General features: G+C 38.5%; 1 protein-coding gene across 1 annotated transcript; it reads left to right on the top strand.

Moving 5' to 3' along the window:
• Nucleotides 1–17,079: 17,079 nt before the first annotated feature.
• On the top strand, nt 17,080–20,453 carry LOC127668338 (beta-defensin 38-like). Its single transcript, XM_052161861.1, has 2 exons — nt 17,080–17,137; nt 20,323–20,453. Exons 1-2 carry the CDS (start codon nt 17,080–17,082, stop codon nt 20,451–20,453), a joined length of 189 nt encoding a protein of 62 aa, XP_052017821.1.
• The last annotated feature ends 2,883 nt before the right edge of the window (nt 20,454–23,336 follow it).

The following is a 23,336-nucleotide window of genomic DNA, read 5'->3' as shown; positions in this document are numbered from 1 at the left end:
GAATCTCAAAATAACCAAGTTTAGACTCTTGACCTGTTAATGAAAAGCATTTTGCTCAAGGATAGCAAGCTTAGAAAGCAAAAATAGAGAATAAATGGTTTAAGTATTAATGGGACACCAGGAAGTGGATTGGAGCCGGATAACATTCAGATAGTAAAAATTGAGAGAATGTTACCTTGGGGGCAAGATCTGTCACAGATAAGTTTATTATTCATGATTTTTTGCTGCTTTATAAGGTATTGTTACATCATGTTAGTCATTATCATGACCTGTTTATTTTTTTTTTTTTGGAAGCATAATTTCCTGTGAAATTGACAAGGTATGTATTGCAATGTATAGTCTTGGTTGTCAACTTGACTGTATCTGGAATGAACTGCTATCCAGCAATGGAGGGCCAAATTGTGACCCATGCCTTGATGCACAGTGACCATGCTTATAAAGACCTTTTGGAAAGAAATTAAAGGAAAATTTGGGTTCAGGTGAAGAACCTTTAATCCCAAGACTGATGAAACAGAGGCATGGAAATCTGTGAGTTGAAGGTCAGTCTATAGAGCGAGTTTCAGGACAGCAAAGCTTCAGGCAGTGAAGAAGTCAGTGAAAACAGCAAACTGGTGAAGATGCAATAGACCAAGGGGGGGTGTTTCCTGTTCCAGCCCCAGCAAGCAGCGGAACTTGACAGTTTCAGTCATGTGGCTCTTGCTTTAGAGCCAAGCGAAGAAGGGGTTACTGGGACAATTTATGCTGGTTAGCTGGAGCTAAGGAATTAGCACTTATTAAGAAGAGACCAGCATCACTGATGTGAAATCTTCTGGAAAGTGTTATCTGAGAGCATAAAGAAGCTGTGTTCCAGAGATAAACATCTTGTTCAAAGCCTGGTGATTTAAGAATCTCCCGGGTGGTCATGGTTTTGAAAGTATGAAGCTATCATGGAGAGTAGTGGAGCCTTGGCACTGGGGAGAGGCCATGCTAGACAAATGGTTCAGTTCCAGTCTCAGTGTCACTTGAGGCTTGGCACCATGACACATGTATAAGAGAGGATATAAGTGAAAGTGCAGCCTAGTTGTAGCAGAAGATCCCAGTATTTCAGAGATGCAAGTACCATAGGATGATCACCCAAAGAGCAGCAGCAGTGGAGTGGTACATTCTGAAGCCTAGAAGACAAGGTGTGTTTGCTACAGAGGACAGAGGTAGAGAAAGCCCTTTGAGGAGCCCAGAAGATGATGTGTGGATTATGATTACAGACATTGGACATTGACTTATTTATACAGTTGTAGTTTAATTTTGCTTGGTCCAGATTGTGATTATGGCCTGGATCTTCCATCTTGAAGAAGGTATTTAATTCAATCTTAACATTTGCAGGTGTCCACAGCTTGATCTTTTAAGAGATTTTGGATTTTTAGCAAGGTTGGGTATTTAAAACTGATTGAAGTTTTACTATACTTTAATTTGTAAAGTCTGTTAGACTTTTAAGGTTATTTTATGTTTTTAATGTTAGATCTTGGGGATGAATAAGAAAGGTAGGGATGTAGCTTGCCAGTGATGTATTTGTGTTTCAAGTTGACAAGGGGGCTGCTTTTGTGTGTCAGCTTGATACAAGTTAGAGTAATCAGAGAGGAAGGAGTCTCAGATGAATAAATGCCTCCACAAGATGCAGTTTTAAGGCATTTTCTCAATTACTCATCAATTAGAGAGGGCCAGCTCATGGTGGGTGGTACCATTCTTGGGCTGGTGGTCCTGGGTTGTATAAGAAAGCAAGCTGTGCAAGTCTTGAGCAGCAAGTCAGTAAGCAACATCCCTCCATTGTTGCCCTTTGTATCAGCTCCTTTTTCCAGGTTTCAGCCCTGTTTATTTCCTGTCTTGACTTCCTCCAGTGATTTGGAAGCATAAACCAAATACATCTTTTTCTTCCCAATGTACTTTTTGGTCATGGTGTTTGTTTGCATCAATAAAACCCTAACTAAGACACCACCTTTATGCACACTTTCTTTTTCTTTTTCTTTTTCTTAGATATATTCTTTATTTACATTTCAAATGATTTCCCCTTTCCTGGATCTCCCCCTCCCCGAAAGTCCGATTAGTCTTCTTCCCCAATCAACCCCCTCCTGCTTCCCTGTCCTGTTATTCCCCTTCACTGCTGCACTGAGCCTTTCCAGTACCAGGGGCCTTTCTTTCTTTCTTCTTGGGCATCATTTTTTATGTGGATTGGCTTTTTTTTTTTTTTTTTTTTTTTTTTTTGGTATTCTAAGCTTCTGGGCTAATATTCACCTATCAGTGAGTCCATACCATGTGTGTTCTTTGGTAATTGTGTTACCTCACTTAGAATGATATTTTCCTGTTCCACCCACTTGCCTAAGAATTTCATGAATTCATTGTTTGTAATGTCTGAGTAGTATTCCATAGTGTAAATATACCACATTTTCTGTATCCATTCCTCTGTTGAGGGACATCTGGGTCCTTTCCAGGTTCTGGCTATTATAAATAAGGCTGCTATGAACATAGTGGAACATGTGTCCTTATTACATACTGGGGAATCTTTTAGGTAAAGCCCAAGGAGTGGTATAACGGGGTCCTCCAGTAGTATCATGCCCAGTTTTCTGAGGAACCGCCAGACTGATTTCCAGAGTGGTTGCAGACTTTTTTGCGTGAACCTCTTCTGCCTTTATTTCCTTCATACCCTTTCATGTTCATATTTCCCTCACCACTCACTTTCAGTGTGTTTCATTTTAATCAGCCTTCACTCATCCTTGAAACTTCTCTTTAACCATTTCATCGTTCTCTTTGTAGTTCCTATAACCCATATATAAACTTGTAGCCATAGATATATGCAGAATGGTGTTTCTAAAGTAGCAACTTTCACCTGAGTTCTCTGAAAAATCTTTATCCCTTTCCATATGCCTCATCTATCATAATCTATATTTTCTAACCTAATTAAAACCTTCCTGTTCCATTATTTCCCCTTAATCGTTTACAGTTGAGTTTTCTGTATTGTCTAAAAAATGTCTGGAGTTATCCATATTTGATGAATTCATAATGTCAATGACTCTAGGGAAAACTGATATAGCCCTAGCAGTGTGCAGAGCCCTCGCCATTGTTAATTCCTTAAGGAGGTCAGTATGTGATGACCAAGTATCTCATAACTTTGGAATACTTTTCAAATGTAAAAAGAGTAGAGGTCTACTCCTAGCTCATTTGTCAAAATGGGAATCTGAAAACATCACCTCACAAAGCCCACTTTCCAGGTAAATATTTGTGGAACTGTTTGGTAATGTTCAGTGTCTGCCCCGAAGAGATTTGCCTCCAGTCTTACATCTCCTATTGGATCAGATTTGCAGATATAGTGCAGTTAGAAGTGGATGGATGTGGGTAGGTGTGACCATATATTATAATATACATGTATTAAGTTAAAAGGTTCAGAATTGCATACTATATTAAAAGAATGCAATGGTTTAATATAAATTCATTATAAAATATAATTATTAAATCAAGATTACAGTAGCAGCTATGACCATTGTCTGGACTGTTAGGGTTAGGGTTAGGGTTTGGTGAGATTCATTATCCCAATTGTCTTGTATATCATCACTGCATGTATTCAGTCACCTGCAACATATTTTGTAATATTCCTCCTGTCTAACTTAAAGTTTAGATTTTATGTCTACTAGCTTCTTCTCGCATTGTACCTGGCCAATCAATTAGTAAGTAACTTTTTTCATTCATTGTTTCTATGAATGTGACATTTTACATGTGTGTGTGTGTGTGTGTGTTCTTTTGATTATGTATCTATTGGTTCAAGACTACTACAGTAGCAAGAGTATAGGGGAATTCCAGAACAGGGAAGTGGGAAGGGGTAGATGGAAGAATAGGGGGACGGAAGAGGGCTTAAGGGATTTGCAGGGAGTGGGGACCCAGAAAAGGCGAAATCATTTGCAATGTAAATAAAAATAAATAAATTAATTAATTAAAAAAATATTCAGGAGACAGCAGGTATTGGAGAGGGTGTGGAGAAAGAGGAACACTCCTCCACTGCTAGTGGGGTTGCAAATTGGTACAACCACTCTGGAAATCAGTATGGCGGTTCCTCCGAAACTGGGCACCTCACTTCCAGAAGATCCTGCTATACCACTCCTGGGCATATACCCAGAGGATTCCCCACCATGTAATAAGAATACATGCTCTACTATGTTCATAGCAGCCCTATTTATAATTGCCAGAAGCTGAAAAGAACCCAGGTATCCCTCAACAAAAGAGTGGATGCAAAAATGTGGTATATCTACACAATGGACTACTATTCAGCCATTAGAAACAATGAATTCATGAAATTCTTAGGCAAATGGATGGAGCTAGAGAACATCATAATAAGTGAGGTAACCCAGACTCAAAAGGTGAATCATGGTATGCACTCACTAATAAGTGGATATTAACCTAGAAAACTGGAATACTCAAAACATAATCCACACATCAAATGAGGTACAAGAAGAAAGGAGGAGTGGCCCCTTGTTCTGGAAAGACTCCATGAAGCAGTATTCAGCAAAACCAGAACGGGGAAGTGGGAAGGGGTGGGTGGGAGGACAGGGGGAGAGAAGGGGGCTTTTAGGACTTTCGGGGAGTGGGGGACTAGAAAAGGGGAAATCATTTGAAATGTAAATAAAAAAATATATCGAATGAAACAAAACAAAACAAAACAAACAAACAAACAAACAAAAAAGACTATTACAGTAGCCATATAGCTCAGAAGTTGTTCTGAGAATATCCAAATAAGAGCTAATGTTTATACAAGAGTTGTGTTGATATTCCCTGCCAGGAACAGTGTGGAAATGATCACCAACCTGTGCATCTTCATCTAGTATTATCTGTTTCTCTGATGTTATTCATTTTAATATAATGAGGGAACCTCTCATTTGGCTTTTTTTTTATTTTCTATATTCTTTGTTTATATTCCAAATGTTTTCCCCTTTCCCAGTTCCCCCCTCCCCATATATCCCATAAGTCCTCTTCTCTCCACCCATTATTCACTCATCCCCCTCCCATTTCCCTGTCCTGGTACTCCCCTACAGTCCAGGATCAAGCCTTTCCAGGACCAGGGCCCTCTGCTTCCTTCTTCATGGGAATCATTTGATATGCTAATTGAGTATTCTGAAATTCTGGGCTAATTAATATCCACTTATCAGTGATTGCATTCCATATGTGTTCTTTTGTGATTGGGTTACCTCACTTAGGATGATATTTTCCAGTTCCAACCATTTGTCTAAAAATTTCATGAATTCATTGTTTTTTAATTGCTGATTAGAATTCCATTGTGTAAACATACCATATTTCTGTATCCATTCCTCCATTGAGGGACATTTGGGTTCTTTCCAGCTTCTGGCTATTATAAATAAGACTGGAGCTGCACATAGTGGAGCATGTATGTTATTGCATGCCAGGGAATCCTCTGTGTATATGCCCAGGAGTGGTATAGCAGGGTTCTCTGGAAGTGGCATGTCCAGTTTTCTGAGGAACAGCCAGACTGATTTCCAGAGTGGTTGTACCATCTTACAGTCCCACCAGCAGTGGAGGAGTGTTCCTCTTTCTCTGCATCCTTGCCAACACCTGCTGTCTCCTGAGTTTTTAACATTAGCCATTCTGACTGGTGTGAGGTGAAATCTCAGGGTTGTTTTGATTTGCATTTCCCTAATGACTAATGATGTTGAACATTTCTTAACGTGCTTCTCAGCCATCTGAATTTCTTTAGGTGAAAATTCTTTGTTTAGTTCTGTACCCCACTTTTTAATAGGGATATTTGGTTCTCTGGGCTCTAACTTCTTGAGTTTTTGTATATATTGGCTATTAGCCCTCTGTTGGATGTAGGGTTGGTGAAGATCCTTTCCCAGTTTGTTGGTTGCCGATTTGTCCTTTTGATGGTGTCCTTTGTCTTACAGAAACTTTGTAATTTTATGAGGTCCCATTTGTCAATTCTTGATCTTAGAGCATAAGCTATTGGTGTTCTGTTCAGTAACTTTTCCCCTGTGCCCATGTCCTCAAGGGTCTTCCCCAGTTTCTTTTTTGTTAGTTTCAGTGTGTCTGGTATTATGTGGAGGTCCAAGTGGATACTTGTAGTTGACCTTAGTTCAAAGAGATAAGAATGGGTCAATTCACATTCTTCTGCATGCTGACCTCCAATTGAACCAGCATCATTTGTTGAAAAGGCTATATTTTTTTCCACTGGATGTTTTCAGCTCCTTTGTCAAAGATCAAGTGACCACAGGTGTGTGGGTTCATTTCTCGGTCTTCAATCCTATTCCATTGGTCCACCTGCCTGTCACTGTACCAATACCATGCAGTTTTTAACACAATTGCTCTGTAGTATTGCTTGAGGTCTTGGATACTGATTCCCCCAGAAGTTCTTTTACTATTGAGAATAGTTTTAGCTATCCTGGGTTTTTTGTTATTCCAGATGAATTTGAGAATTGCTCTTTCTAACTCTATGAAGAGTTGGGATTTTGCTAGGGATTGCGTTGAATCTGTATATTACTTTTGGCAGGATGACCATTTTAACTATATTAATCCTGTCAATCCATGAGCATGGAAGAGTTTTCCATTTTCTGAGGTCTTCTTCAATTTCCTTCTTCAGAGACCTGAAGTTCTTTTCATACATTTCTTTTATTTGTTTGGTTAGAGTCACACCAAGATACTTTATAATGTTTGTGGCTATTGTGAAGGGTGTCATTTCCCTAACTTTTTTATCAGCCTGCTTATCCTTTGAGTATAGGAAGGCAACTGATTTGCTTGAGTTGATTTTATAACCAGCCACTTTGATAAAGTTGTTAATTAGCTGTAAGATTTCTCTGGTGGAGTTTTTTGGGTTACTTAATAATACTATCATATCTGCAAATAGTCATAGTTTGACTTCTTCCTTTCCAATTTGTATCCCTTTGACCTCCTTATGTTGTCTAATTGCTCTAGCTAGAACTTCAAGTACTATATTGAAAAGATATGGAGAGAGAGGGCAGGCTTGTCTAGTCCCTGATTTTAGTGGGATTGCTTCAAGTTTCTCTCCATTTAGTTTGATATTGGCTATCGGTTTGCTGTATATTGCTTTAATAATGTTTAGGTATGGGCCTTGAATTCCTGTTCTTTCCATTACTTTTAGCGTGAAAGAATGTTCAATTTTCTCAAATGCTTTTTCAGCATCTAATGAGATGATCATATGGTTTTTTCTTTGAGTTTGTTTATGTAGTGGATTGCATTGATGGATTTCCTTATATTGAACCATCCTTGCATCCCTTGGATGAAGCCTACATATACATGGAAATTGAACAATACTCTACTCAATGATACCTTGGTCACGGAAGAAATAAAGAAAGAAATTAAAGACTTTTTATAATTTAATGAAAACCAAGACACAATATACCCATAGATTTATGGGACACAATGAAAGCAGTGTTAAGACAAAAACGCATAGACCTGAGTGCCTCCAAAAAGAAAATGGAAAGAATATACACTAGTACCTTATCAGCACACCTGAAAGCTGTGGAACAAAAAGAAGCTAATTAACCCAGGAGGAGTAGAAGACAGGAAATCATCAAACTCAGGAATGAAATCAATCAAGTAGAAACAAAGAGAGCCATACAAAGAATCAACAAAACCAGGAGCTGGTTCTTTGAGAAAATCAACAAGATGGATAAACCCTTAGCCAGACTATCCAAAGGGCACAGAGACAGTATGCAAAGTAACAAAATTAGAAATGAAAAGGGAGATATAAAAACAGAAACTGAGGAAATTAAAAAAAATCATCAGATCCTACTACAAAAGCCTATACTCAATACAACTGGAGAATCTGGAGGAAATGGAGAATTTCCTAGACAGATACCAAACACCAAAATTAAATCAGGATCAAGTAGATCATCTAAACAGTCCCACAACCCATAAAGAAATAGAAGAGGTCATAGAAAGTCTCACAACCAAAAAAAAAAAAGCAGGTAATCAGATGGTTTTGAGGCAGAATTCTATCAGACCTTCAAAGAAGAACTAACACCAATACTCTTCAAACTATTCCTCAAAATAGGAACAGAAGGAACACTACCCAACTCGTCCTATGAAGCCACAATTATGCTGATACCAAAACCACATGAAGATCCAACAAAGAAAGAGAACTTCAGGCCAATTTCCCTTATGAATATCGATGCAAAAATACTAAATAAAATTCTTGCCAACCGAATCCAAGAACACAGCAAAATGATCATCCACCATGATCAAGTCGGCTTCATTCCAGGGATACAGGGATTGTTCAATATAAGGAAATCCATCAATGCAATCCACTACATAAACAAACTCATTTGGGTTTTAATATTCATTTCTCTCATGATTAGTGATGCTGAACATGGTTTCATTGACAACCATCAGTTGCTTATCAATCTGAGAACAAATTTGTCCAAGTTCTTTGGCTTTCTGTGTTTCTTTCTTATTATCTTATTTTATACTATAATTAGGATGTTCCACACATAGTAACTGCATGAATTACTTCCAATTTGACTAGCTTCTGGTATTCTTCTTACTCAGTTGTCTTCTTTCTTGTCCAAAAAATTTTTTTAGTTTGATATATGCTCATATGTTTATTTTTGCTCTAATTGCCTGTTCTACTTGCCTCATATTTATAGAACTGTGTTTCTGAGCAGTGTTTCAGAGATTTTTGTACCATATTCTTTCTTGTTTAGTAGTTTGATTTTTCACATTGATGTGTTCCATCTATTATTTGTTGATTTTGTATATAATATGAGATGAGAAGCTGAAACCGAAACTGAGGATTTCATTGTGTGAGTGGGTGAGTTAAAGGCTGCATTGAATTTTTGGCACATGATATATCTGTAATTACAACAAGGGTATTAACTGGAAAACTATTAGATCCTAATACTAGAGTTGTGGTAGATGAGCATTCTGTATCTATGTTCAGATTCTGTTCTGTTGTTGAGATTACAAAGGCTCCTTGAAGTCTTTGTACCTTCAAAAGGATCTGCTTTACATTTATTTTTCTGAGCCTGGAAACTTGAAACTCCTAAACTTAGGTGTAGGTTTAGATTTTTCAAACCTGCTGTAATAAGTGTTCTTAAATTCAACCTCTCTTCAAGCCTATAATTCACCAGAGATAGTAGAAAATAAAGGAAATGTGGGTGGTGGACCTGTTTAGAAGTAGTTCTTTGGGGGCTATTCTATCCTTCTAAATCAGCAACAGCAGTTTGATTCAGAATAAACTGTGATGAGTTGGCCTGAGTCAACCAGCGAAAGGCACAAGAATAGGCTGGAATGTTAAAACCTCATTTGGGTGTTACTCTACAAAGTTACAGTAAGCAAAGATTAGGAACACAATGTAAGATGAACCAAGAGTAGAGAATTGACAGCCAAGACTAGCTAGGCACATCAATACAAACCAATGCCAGTGTCACAGACCACCCCAGCTGGGTATGGGGGTCTCTGGAATGAGAGTGGGTAAGTATTTGGTGGTGACAAACAGAAACAAAGACAGAGGTAGGTTGAATATGAGTGTATTTTGTAGTTCTCAAGCTATTTCATTAAAAACCAAACATAACAACTCTTAGAAACTGTATCCAGCAAAATCATCAATACCAACAAAAATCATTTGGCACAGTAAAATATAAAAATCATTTGAGCATTACAACTTGAAACTACATATTTAATGAATTGCAAACAAAAAAGGTAACATCATCATTAATAATATAAATCATCAAAATATAACAATTCTAAAATGATGTATTTAGTAGTACATTTGTCCAAGGCTAGTGGTATATTTTCAAGAACAGGTTAATAAATCTTTATTGTCACTGTTCTTATCCGCTGAGCTAACTTTTTAGCCCCATATGGATAATTACTATGTAACATCTAATGTCTGATTTTTTTTTATAAATCTTCAATATATGAATTTAAACTATTTTAATTTTTTCTAGCTAAGGCTTTCTTTACCATATGCTGAAACCCACCTCCAATGACACATGTGTAGCCATATGACATCTTATTGTTGGGAAAGGTTTTATTTATCATAATAATTTTGTAAAGGATTTAAAAAGTAATGCATTGGTTTCCCCGGAGATAAGGTCATGTTAATGACCCCATCTCAAGGGATGGTCTTGTACCAATTATTTTTTTTGTAAGATCATGGTCTAGGCTACCAGGAACCTGTAACAAAGAAAAGAAATGAAAGAAAGCAAAACAGAGAAATTGCCATGAGGACTACGGCTTAATATGTTTGTTCTGACTGAGAGTTCTACAACAGGTTCCAGGAGACCTTCTTATTTTGAAGTCTAATGTCTCAGTCTGTGAAAATTGTCACACAGATTGTACTGGGGTTGGTGTGGCATCCCAGAGCCTCCTCCTAATGTCCATGGTGTCATATTTATATTCTTTCTAAATATCATGTGTCCTCTCTTATATCTGCTCTTGTGAAACATCCTCTCACCTATATCTGCTAGAGCAAATCTCTCTTTCCTATGTCTTGTTTCAGGAATACATTCTTTCACCTTTCAGTCCCAGCAAAGCATCATATGACATAACTGAGTCTCCAAAGAAACCAGAAATTTGCACTTTACTTAAGCCTCTGGAATCAACATCTAAACACTTCTAAGGAAATCTACCTTTCTTTGGCTAAGGAAATGGTGATGGGCACTTTTAGGTAAAATCCTTCTAGGTTTTCTTAGGAATTCCCTAGCTCCTCCATACTTCAGTATACATAAAGGCCTTGACGTCTAACTAGTGCATCGAGATGAATTGCACCATGTTACTTATGAAGATGTGCACTGTCTTCCAAAACACTGTTCTGCCTGATTCATAGAAGCTAATTTATATATCATATGTCAGAATGAATTTTAAGATTGTAAGAGACCTTTCCTGAAAAATTAGATCAAGTCAGATTTAGTATTGTAGTTTTAGCTAGTGGATATTTTTACCTTTAATGTTGTATCTCAGTGATGTAGAAAGGACTCAAATTCTTTGTGTAGTTATTAGGATGGACATCCAAATCACGGCATTTTCACTAGTTAAGAAGTAGTCACTGTTTTAAAAGTATCTGTTTTCCTCTTCACCTTAGCACACAGAATTACTCTTTTATCTTTTAATGTCTCTGGAAGCCTGTTATGTATAAAGTCTTTCATATTCATATGAGAGACAAGTTAGTAGATTAAACCTATGAAGCTATCAGAATCTCTGTAGAGTGATGCTGTAGTCTTTTTGTTAGTCCCATAGTGACCACTGGATTCAGAAGCACAAATACAATGATTATAATTGTAACTAAATGGGGCAGGTACCTTGTGGCTGTCTCAAGTCTACAAATAGAAGGAGTTGGCAGGGTGGTTGTGATGGTTTGATCTGAACAAGCCCTAACTGAATAAGGTAATTTAGTAAGAAGTGGCTCTAAGCTGCTGCTCTGTCCTCTTGCTGCTTGAGATGAATTGGAGTAAAGTGGTCCTCATTAGTTCATTTCTTGAAAAAAATCAAATGGAATCATATTTGTTTATTACATGGCATTATTTCTATTTGACCAGACATGGATTTTGGACTGGTCTTTTTTTCACCATAGGTTCCTTTAAATAACCCACATTTTCTTAACTCAATATAGATGTATAGATAGCTCATTTTAGTATGAGAAAGTAATACCTCAGTGTGTTTTTCTTTATCACAGCAATGGTTGTGCATTCTTCTTTGCGAATTCTGATGCATCAATCCTGTCTGTGACAACACTTGCCTTTTCCTTTATAACAGGTGCCAACTACTTTATAATAGAATGGGCAACGCATGATGAGACAGATTTCTTTATTCTTAAAACATACTCGTGTCAAGGACAGCAACTGCAAGAAAAGGAGAAAAAACCCTTCAAACTCTTGGTTGTAGCTGCAGTGATTTTAGACTGTTTGGGGAAGGCACAAGAGTTCTACATTAATTTAAAGAAAAATTGAGTTTTACATCCCCTAATAAAAACCATATTTTTTTGAACTCACTAACCAGAGAGATTCCCATTGCCATATACCATGGTTACTACTTTAGAAAGGGCAAATAGAGAATACCTTTTTTCTATTCATTTTGAGACAGGGTCTCACTCTATAGTCCTTACTGGCTTGGAATCCATTATTTAGCTCAGGCTGGCTCTGAATCACAGAGATGCTCTTTCCTCATCCTGTTTGATACTGGGAGTAAAGGATGGAGCACCATCTCTGGCTGTAGAAGCTTCTCATCACCACAAACTCTTCAGTGGGACAGTGGTGCTAAGGTGGTGGGAGGAAGTGGAGTGACAATCTGCTTTCCCACCCCAGCACTTTCTCAGAGAAGCACTGCAGCTTAAGCCCCTCACTTGCTCACCCTAAACCCATCTTCCTGAGTTCTGTCTCATAGCCTTTCTCTACATTTTAGGGGTTCTGACTTCCATTTTGTATGGTTGTTGAAAGAGCAATGCTCTAAATCCAACATTGGCCTCTACAATGATCATCCCCCTTTAGACTCTGTAGACATGATCACCTCCAGGTTTTGTTTCCTTTTGTGGAGGGGTCAGAATTTGGTATGATTTTGAGAGGATGCTTCATGTATTCTATGTTCCCTGGTGAAATATTTGCAGCCGGTTTTCTAGTACGAGGAAGGCTAACAGAAATCAAGTTTTGAATGAACTTTGCAGTGTTTGTTTTTTTAATGACATCATTAACCTAAGTACTGGTATGTATATGTATGTGTATGTGTATGTGTATGTGCATGTGTATACGTATATAAAGTTTTCCTCCTCTTTGTTGTTGATCATTTTTAATGTTTGTTTTATATTTTCAGATTGACAGGATCTAGAGTCACTTGGGAGATGGGCTTCTTTTATGCCTGTTGGAGATTGTTTTGATTGTGTTAATTTGTGTGGAATAACCCATTTACCTGTGGCTAGGACTATTTCCTGGGCAGGTATTATGGATCATAGAAAATGAAGAAACAGAGGAAGCATGTCCTAATTCATTGCTCTCTGATTTTGGACAGTGGCTTATGGTATTTTCCTTTCCAGTTGCTATGACAAAAAGTTCTGACAAAAATGACTTAGGAGAGAAAGGGCTTAGTTCATAATTGGAAGTTTCAGTCCATCATTACAAGAAGATCAAGGTGGTAGGAATAATTGAATAATTGAAATATTTAGTAGTTATGTCCAAAATCAAAAGAATACACACACACACACACACACACACAGAGAGAGAGAGAGAGATAGACAGACAGAGAGGGGCAAAGACTGACAGAGGCAGAGACAGACAAATACAGACAGGCAGACAAACAGATGTAGAAAGACAGAGAGATAAATACAACCAGAGTAAGACAAACAGGGATAGAGATGGGGGATGGGGGACTTGCATTCCAGTGCCTAGCTTGAGTTCTGCACTCTTTTACAATCCAGGCCCTAAACCAGGAAATGCGCCTGTCTTCCTTTCTCAGTTAATGGAGTAAAGACAATCACCTATAGATACAGACTATGAAGGATACAACCCACAGACCTTAAGTTTAACAAGCAGAAAGGGCCAAGTGAGGATGACTCAATCCCAAATGCAAGGGGAAACAAAACGTAGAGTAGAGTGGGGAAGGGACTTGGGTGGGAGAGGGGAGGGAAGGGAAAAAAAGGGGAACAGGATAAGTTGTACAGGGGAGGACAGGAAAGAAGTCCAGAGAGCCAGGAAAATAAATGGAAACATGCAGTCTCTGGGCGGAGAAGATAGGGAAACCCTCCTGAAAGTCCCAGAGAATTGAGAGGTGAGAGACTCTCAGGACTCAAAGGCATTGACCTTATCCAAAATGCCCAACAGTGGGGAGAGCGAACTTAAAGAATCTACCTCTAATAGATAGATAAGGCCTCAAGCAGAAGGAAAGGGTTGCCAAGCCATACTCAAAATTTCTGACCCAGAATTGTTCCTATCTAAAAACTGCAGGGACAAAAATGGAGAACACACTGAAGAAAGGCAGTCCAGTGACTGGAACAACTTGGAATCCATTTTATAGGGAAGCACCAAGACTCGGTTACTGATGCTATGAAGTGCATCCTCACTTGTGACTCACTTAAACCAGAGCCTAGTATGACTGTCGTCGAGACACCCTACCAGCAGCTGACTGAGACAGGCTTCCCATAGTTCCAAACCTCGGCTGTTTTTCTTGACCCTTTCAAGTCACTGAAACCATAAACACCTGTCCGATTCCTACACACCATCAAGACCATCTTTCAGCATAAGGTCATTATCTGGAACACAACTTCTTTGTGCTCTCCTAAAACACTTCCCAGAAATTTTCACCACCGTGGCCTTTGTCTCTTCTGGATCACTGCTAATTTCTTAGCTCCCACTGACCAGCATGAATTATTCAAGCAGCCCCTCTTTTTCACTCAAAGCCAGAGCCATGTGGCTAGAGAGTTGTGCTGCTTGCTAAGGCTGGAACATGGCCCATTGTTTTATTACATCTTCATTCTTTCTGTGTTCAAAATTTTTCTTCACTGCACAAGTTTGGCTGCCCTAGAACTTGCTCTGTAGACTGACTTTGAACTCAGAAATATGTATGCCTCTGTCTCATGAGTGCTGGCTTTAAAGGCTCCTCATCTGAACCGAAGTTTTTCTTTAATTCCTTTACACAAGATCTTTGTAAGCATGTCCAATGTGCCTCAGTATTTGGATCACAAATGTGATCTTTCCAGATATAGTCAAGGTGACAACCAAGAATAACTATCAAAATACAACCTTGTCAATTTGACACAAATGTATATCTCCAAAATGAAAACAATAGTCAGGTCATAATAATGTCCAACATGATGTTCCTATTCCTGGTTCAAAAATGTAAATAATTAGCTTCAGTGGGAGGAATCTTACCCAAAGGCCATCACTCCCTTAATTCCATTTAATACCCTTCAATATGGGATTTAGCTCCATTCCATTTCCTGGAGCCCCTTTAAGTACTTGAATCACACATTGTGTATTTATCCTTTCTAAGCTTGTGAGGCTGGAGCAAAATATTCTTCATAAAGGTAAACCACAGGATAGAGGCTAATAACAAGAATCGTTTTTAGATTTCCTTTACCAACAATCTAAATCTCTTCACTTTAGCCTCAGGCAGACTCTTCAGACAAGGGCAAAAAGCAGTCACATTCTTTAATAAATATATATACATATACACATATACATATATCACAAGAACAATCCCCAGGTCACATACCAAAATCCTTCTCCTGTCGAAATCTCTTCAGGCAGTCTTCCACAGTTTGAATTGCCCTCAGCAACACTGTTTTCCATGTTCCTACTAGGATTGAGTTCCATCTTAAAGCGTTCAACCGATTTTCTAATCCACAGTTCCAAAGACATATTCCTCCTAACAAAAACATGGTCAAGCCTATCACAGCAATACTTCCATCTTTCCCTGAATTGTCACAGCTACAAGAAGAGAAACACTGCATGTCAGCAAATACTCATCATATAAATGTAAGATCAGGATATTTTTTCCAACACAACAAAACTGTAATTACTTTTCCTACAAACACCCCTCTATGAAATGACTAGTGAATATTCTTTCACCATACTGATATGCTATTTCAAAAGGAAAGTATACTATGATGTAAATGGTTACTTGATATTGGGTGGTATGGACCTCTGACTTTTTCTTAGCATCATTATCTCCATTCCATCTTTATTAAAACTTTTCATAATAAATAAATAAATAAATAAATAAATAACTTTTCATAGTGAATAGACATCAAAGAAGTAAAGAGCCAGGATCATTTTACCACTCTGAATATAATCACCAATATAAAACAACAGCAGACTGTTATGAGACCAGTCTGTAAAAAGTTCATCCTACAATGGCAGAATCTAGGAGTAGACTAAGACCAACCAGACCAGAAGATCAGCCTTGGCCTGACTGAGAGATACAGGCTCTACTGCACTTCCTCCTATGAGAAACACAGGAGGACACAGACATTCTATGAAACACTCTTGCCTCCAGTTGATATTGATTCTAATTGACTTTCCATATTTTACTGCTAATCTGCAGATAGCAGGAGGGAAGAGAGCAGGAAATGATTCCTATGAGAATCAGTCCAAGAGAGAGTAAGAAAGAGTCTTAAGAAAAGTCACATAGTTTCTCACACAACCTAAAGTTAAGAGAAGGGTGATGAAGTATTTTACACTACAAGACATAAAATAGCCAAAACCGCAGTGTGGCCATGTTTGAATCCACGGTAAGAAGGTGTCTGATTCTGTTGTCACTGAGGACATTTATACTCAGGTACCAACAGCATTTCAATCTTAGTCATCTGTAATTATGGGTTGCTTTGGACAATATCAACACCTTGACACCTGAACTGGAAAAATAAGTACCCTATATGGGAATCAAAAATAAATATTTTTATATGTAAGTATTTTCATTTTGCAAGTTACCTAAACATCTATAAAAACTGTTTAGTGCTGTCCCCATAGGCTGAAAAACATAGAGAGCTGTGTGTCAGTGAAATCGTAGGGACATTGGCTGACAGAAACGGAGACAGGATCCAGGCTCCTGATTTACACCCTTCTTTTATTTGGCTCTGACCATGATTTAAATGCTACATTCCTATCAAACTGTTGATGTAAATGGACATTTTTCAAGGTCTGTTTTCCTCTAAAAGTTTGTGATATGTCCACCATATTTTTAAATTATGGCATTTAAGTCATAAAAATATGAGTCTGCAGAAGACATTTCCCTCTGCTTTCTATCCATGTCCCGTACTGTAAAACCACCAGGGGACAAACGATGAGTGAAACCCAACCAGATGTGTAACTATAATAAGTTTAAATACATAGTTTTAAAAAGTTGTCTGAGTTTCCTATGGAGAATTTATGAGTCCTGCTTAGACAAGTGGCACTTAGCATTTTCAGTAGAAAAGCAAAAGCCCAGGCAACAGAGACAGAATGCCCTCAGGATTTGAGTTTCCTCAGGATACATACTGAAGCTCAGCTATTGGACAGTTACTCTAGATTGCAACTCCTCCTTATGTCTCCTCTCAGAAGTTACTTATTCCTGACTCTCTTAGGCCAGCTCTGGCCTTGTCTTTAATCAGCTCCGTGTGCAGGAATCATGAAGATCTGCTTTCTGCTGCTGATCCTCTCTATGTATTTCTTCCAGATCAACCAAGGTAAGTACCAAGACCTGCTGAACTCCTGACCAGACCTGAGTACACTGGCTCAAAGAACTGGTGATAAATGAGTTTTGGGTCTGAGGAGCAATCAGCAGGGGAGAATTCCTAGGGTCAACACCCTGCAGCCAACAGCCATCAGGGACTTCATTCTGTGGCCCAGGTATCAGGGCAATGAGCTTGTCCAGAATGAAGAGCTAGAAATAGAGATTTCTCAAGATCTTCAACCACCGTCTTGTCATGGTCATCTAGGAAATATTCTTTGTAGAAACCATTCTTTCTTATCCCCAGGAAGGCAGATCTCACCAAGAAGCCAGATTTCTATCAAGAGTCAGGCACCTGCTCCTTTAGTGCCTTTCACAGGCCCATTTAACACATGACTGCAATACACTTGGATAATGGGGAATATGAACTTGATGTTTTAGATTAGGTAAGTTCAAGACAGATGATGCATGTCTTGAAAGGTCGTTTGTAAGAAGCAGAGACTTAGAATGAAGTACAAGTACTCTCATTTTATATTATTCCTCACAGTGTCCCTGTGAATAAAAGGAAGCCATATGACTATTTCTTGGATACAAAGTCTACTCTAATCACATAACTTATGTTCAGTAGGTCAAGAGCCCAATCCAAGGGATGAGGGATCAAGTGAACCATCTCACTGCATAGCAAAATCTTGAACTCCTAATATAACTGAATTACTTCACACAAAGACCATTGCTAATTCTTTCTTCTGATTAGCCCAGTCTAGTAAAGTTAAAAGCCAGAGTTTCATTCTACAGATTAGCAGAAGGAGATGATCAGCCAGAGGTATACTTAAGAAGAATGAGAATCAAAACAAGGGCAGGATATTCCATCATGGTCCAGGCATTGCTTTTCTGGATTTTCTAATCTGTGAAGACAAGGGACACATTTGTCATCTGTTATATCAGGGAGGCATTGAGTGAACTGAGTTCTCAGTCTCTCCTTGGCTCTAAAATAGACCTATTCTATTAAACCTCTTCTGCTTAGCCATTTCCTTGGTTTATTTTTCTGATGTGATATGATAGTCTGAAAAAACAACAAATGGAAAAAAGTTTATTTTATCTCCCAGCTTAGTACATGATACACTGTGGCAGGGAAGCCAGGGCAATGGGAACTAAAGTAGGTAGTCACACTGTATCCACCTAATGGATACTGTTGTCTACTTGACACAATCTATAATGGCATGGGAAAAGAATATCAATTAGGTATTGTCTAGGTTATCTATAGGTGATTGTCTTTGTTGCATTAACTGAAGTAAGAAGACCTGCCCATTAAAAATTGTCACCATCTCCAGGGTTTAGGGCCTGAACTGTAAAAGACTGCAGAAAGGGAACTAAGCAGTGGCATGCAAGTTCTCTATCTATCTATCTATCTATCCATCTATCCATCCATCTATCATCTATCTATTTGTCCATCTATCTACCTATCTACCTATCTATCATCTATTTATCTATCATCTATCATCTATCTATCTATCATCTATCTATCATGTATCTATGTATCATCTATCTATCATCTATCTATCTTGCTAATAGTAACTATCTCACTGTCTACTCTCTCCCTTGCTTGCTGTCTCCCTCTCTTGAACTCTCTCTCTCTCTCTCTCACTCTGTCTCTCTGACTGTCCTCTCCTATTTCTTTGTCTCTCAAAGTGTATGTATTCTGTCTGTCTGTCTGTCTGTCTCTCTCTCTCTCTCTCTCTCTCTCTCTCTCTCTCTCTCTCTCTCTCTCTTTGTCTCTCTGTCTCTCTCTCTCTCTGTCTCTCTCTCTCTCTTTCTCTCTCTCTCTCTCTCTCTCTCTCTCTCTCTCTCTCTCTCTCTCTCTCTCTCTCTCTCTGTCTCTCTCTGTCCCTCTTCTCTCTCCTCTCTTCTTTTGATTGTGGTTATGACAACTAATTTCTTCAACTTCCTGCCACCTTGATATTTTTGTACTAATAAATTGTAACATGTAATTATGAACTAAGCCCTTTCTCTCATAAGTTGCTTTTCTCAGGATATTTTTCCATAGAAACTAAAAAAGAAACTTCAATAAGCCATAGTCCAAAGTCAGAAAGCAACGAAGGAATTCATTATTCCTCATTTTCTCCATTTATATGATCCATGATGCGTGCCTGAGAATCGTCAAATGCACAGTTAAAATGGATTATCTCACACTGATTAACACAACCAAGATAATCTCAACAGACATAACGGAGGCCCTTTTTCCAAGTGACTCTTGAGACTCTGTCAAGCCAATAATTTAAAACAATTAAAATTTATCAACATTAAAGAGGAGAAACATATATACATATATGTATATATACAGATTAATGATGCCATTAAGAAAAACAAACTCAGCAATATGCTTTCAAAACTTGATCTCTATTGCTCATCCTAGTGCAAGTATTTCACCAGGGAACATAGAATACACAAAGCATCCTCTTAGAGTCATGCCAGCATCCACCAGCTCCATAAAAGGAAACAAAATCTGGATATGGTAACCTCTGAAGGGTCTGATTAGGGATGATCATTATAGAGATCAATGTTAGATTTAGAGCATTGCTCTTTCAACAATCATACACAAGAAAAGACAGAACCCCCAAAATGTAGAGAAAAGCTATGATACAGAACTCAAAAAGATGGGTTTAGTGTTAGGAAGTAGATGGGTTAAGCTGTGATGCATCTTTGAGGAAGTTCTGGGATGGGAAAGTCGAGCGTCACTCCCTTTCCTCCCACCACCATAGCATCACAGTCCCACTGAAGAGTTTGTGGTGATGAGAATTTTCTACAGCCAGAGATCATGGTTCTTCCTATAATCCCAACATCTAAGAGGATGAGTCAAAGCCATCCTGAAATACATAATGAATTCCAAGCCAGTGAGGCCTATAGAGTGTAGGCCTCTATAGATCTCTATACCCTGTCTCAAAATGAATAGAAAAGAAAGTATTCTACAATTGTTTTCTAATGTAAAAACCACAATCTATGTGGATATTTAGCTGTGGGACTCTCCCTGGTGTGTTAGTTCAAGACATCTCATATTTTATTACATGTCCAGGATACAAGTTATAAAATTATTTCTTTTGTATGTACTTTGTATTGAACTCTTATATGATCATCAGAGTGCTAAATGTGACCACAGTGATAGCCAAGAGACTAAGGTTTTTCTGTTCTTTTCTTTTCTAACAGCTTTTGGCCGTGATACAAAAGAATGTATCCAAAGAAAAGGTTTCTGTCACTACTTTGAATGTCCATGGTTGTATAATTTTGTTGGCTCCTGTTATAAAGGAAAAGGCAAGTGTTGTCAAAAATGCTATTAATATACAAGAAGTCACATAAACAATATGGAATCAATGCTTTAAAAAAATAAACACACTGAGGTGTTGCTTCTTTTTTTCTAGATATTTTCTTTATTTATATTTGGAATGTTATCCATTTTCCTTGTTTCCCTTCCGAAAACCCCCTATCCCATTCCCCCTCCCTACGCCCCACACCCCCACTCCCCACACCCCCCATACCCCACACCCCCCCCCCCGCTCACTAACCCACCCACTCCTGCTTCCCTGTCATGGAAATCCCCTGCACTAGGGCAACCAGCATTTACAGGTCCAAGGGCCTCTCCTCTCATTGATGTCTGACAAGGCCATGCTCTGCTACATTTGCGGCTGGAGCCATGGGTCCCTCCATGTGTACTCTTTGGATGGTGGTTTAGTTCCTGGAAAGCTCTTGGAGGTATGCTTGGTTGATATTATAGTTCTTCTAATGAAGTTGCAAACCCCTAATTTCCTTCAGATCTTTATCTCCTCTATAGGGAAACCCATGCTAAGCCCAAAGGTTATATGTAAGCATCTGCCTCTGTCTTTGTCAGGCTCAGACAAAGCGCCCCAGGAGACAGCTATATCAGACTCATGTCAGAAAGTACTTCTTGGCATCTACAATAGTGCCTGGGTTGGGTAACTGAATATGGGATGGATCCCCAGGTGGGGCAGGCTCTGAATGGCCTTTCCTTCAGTCTCTGTGTCAAACTTTGTATCTGTATTTACTCCAATGGGTACATTGTTCCCTATTCTAAGAAGGATCAAAGTATTCAAGGCTGTACTCTCTCTCCATATCTTTTCAATATACTACTTGAACTTCTATCTAGAGCAATTAGACAACATAAGGGGATACAAATTGGAAAAGAAGAAGTCAAATTATCACTATTTGCAGATGACATGATAGTTTACTTAAGTGACCTGAAAACCTCCACCAGAGAACTCCTATAGCTGATAAACAACTTCAGCAAAGTGACTGGTTATAAAATCAACTCAAGAAAATCAGTTGCCTTCCTATACTCAAAGGATAAGCAGGCTGAGAAAGAAGTTAGGGAAATGACACCCTTCACAATAGCCACAAACAATATAAAGTATCTTGGTGTGACTCTAAGCAAACAAGTGAAAGATCTATACGACAAGAACCTCAGGTCACTGAAGAAGGAAATTGAAGAAGACCTCAGAAAATGGAAAAATCTGCCATGCTTGTGGATTTACAGGATTAATACAGTTAAAATGGCCATCTTGCCAAAAGCAATGTACAGATTCAACACAATCCCCATCAAAATCCCAACTCAGTTCTTCACAGAATTAGAAAAAGCAATTCTCAAATTCATCTAGAATAACAAAAAACCCAGGATAGCTAAAACTATTCTCAACAACAAAAGAAATTCAGGGGGAATCAGTATCCCTGACTTGAAGCAATACTACAGAGCAATAGTGTTAAAAACTTCATGGTATTGGCACAGTGACAGGCAAGTGGACCAATGGAATAGAATTGAAGACCCAGAAATGAATCCATGCACCTATAGTCACTTGATCTTCGACAAAGTATCCAAAAACATCCAGTGGAAAAAAAGATAGCCTGTTCAACAAATGGTGCTGGTTCAATTGGAGGTCAGCATGCAGAAGAATGTGAATTGATCCATTCTTTTTTTTATTGATATATTTTTTATTTACATTTCCAATAATTTCCCCTTTTCTGGGTCCCCACTCCCCGCAAGTCTGATAAACCATCTTCTCTCCCCTGCTCCTCCATCTACCCCTTCCCACTTCCCTGTTCTGGAATTCCCCTATGCTCTTGTACTGAGTCTTTCCAGAACCAGGGGCCACTCCTCCATTGTTTTTGGACTTCATTTAATTTGTGGATTATGTCTTGGGTATTCAATGTTTCTAGGCTAATACCCACTTATCAATGAGTGCATGCCATTATTGATCTTTTGAGACTGGGTTGCCTCACTTAGTATGATGTTCTCCAGCTCCATTCATTTGTCTAAGAATTTCATGAATTCATTGTTTCTAATGACTGAATAGTACTCCATTGTGTAAATATACCACATTTTTTGTATACATTCATCCGTTGAAGGACACCTAGGTTCTTTCCAGCTTCTGGCTACTACAAATAGGGCTGCTATGAACATAGTGGAGCATATGTCCTTATTGCATGCTGAAGAATCCTCTGGATATGTGCCCAGGAGTAGTAAAACAGGGTCCTCAGGAACTGTCAAGCCCAGTTTTCTGAGGAACCACCAGACTGATTTCCAAAGTGGTTGCACCATCTTGCATTCCCACCAGCAGTGGAGGAGTGTTCCTCTTTCTCCACATCCTCGCCAACACCTGCTGTCTCCTGAGTTTTTGATCTTAGCCATTCTGACTGGTGTGAGGTGAAATCTCAGGGTTGTTTTGATTTGCATTTCCCTAATGATTAATGATGTTGAGAATGGGTAGAGAGAAGAAGGTTTATGGGACATATGGGGGGGGCGGATCTGGGAAAGGAGAAATCATTTGGAATGTAAACAAAGAATATAGAAAATAAAAATATTTTAAAATAATATTTTAAAAAAGAGCTAACACCATCACTCCTCAAATTCTTCCACAAAATAGAACCAGAAAGAACACTACCTAATTCCTAGTTACTCTGATACCTAAAGCACACAAAGACTCCAAAAAAAAGAGAACTTCAAGACCAATTTCACTTATGATTTCACTATTTCACTTACCAATTTCACTATTGAAGCAAAAATTCTCAATAAAATCCTAGCAAACCGAATCCAAGAACACATCAAAACACTTATTCATCATGAAAAAGTAGGCTTCATCCCAGAGATGCAGGGATGGTTGAATATACAAAAATTCACTAACATAATACCCTATATAAACAAACTCAAAGGG

This window comes from Apodemus sylvaticus, chromosome 18 (assembly GCF_947179515.1).
Source record: "Apodemus sylvaticus chromosome 18, mApoSyl1.1, whole genome shotgun sequence".
Classification (NCBI taxonomy): domain Eukaryota; kingdom Metazoa; phylum Chordata; class Mammalia; order Rodentia; family Muridae; genus Apodemus; species Apodemus sylvaticus.
The sequence above is the reverse complement of the archived record's forward strand: the minus strand, read 5'-3'. Positions and strand labels throughout refer to the sequence as shown.

Bases quoted from the DNA above. Each gene is read 5' to 3' on its own strand.
- LOC127668338 (XM_052161861.1), top strand. From the start codon at position 17,080: ATGAAGATCTGCTTTCTGCTGCTGATCCTCTCTATGTATTTCTTCCAG. The intron at 17,138-20,322 runs GTAAGTACCAAG...CTTTTCTAACAG, and splicing joins TTTCTTCCAGATCAACCAAG to CTTTTGGCCGTGATACAAAA.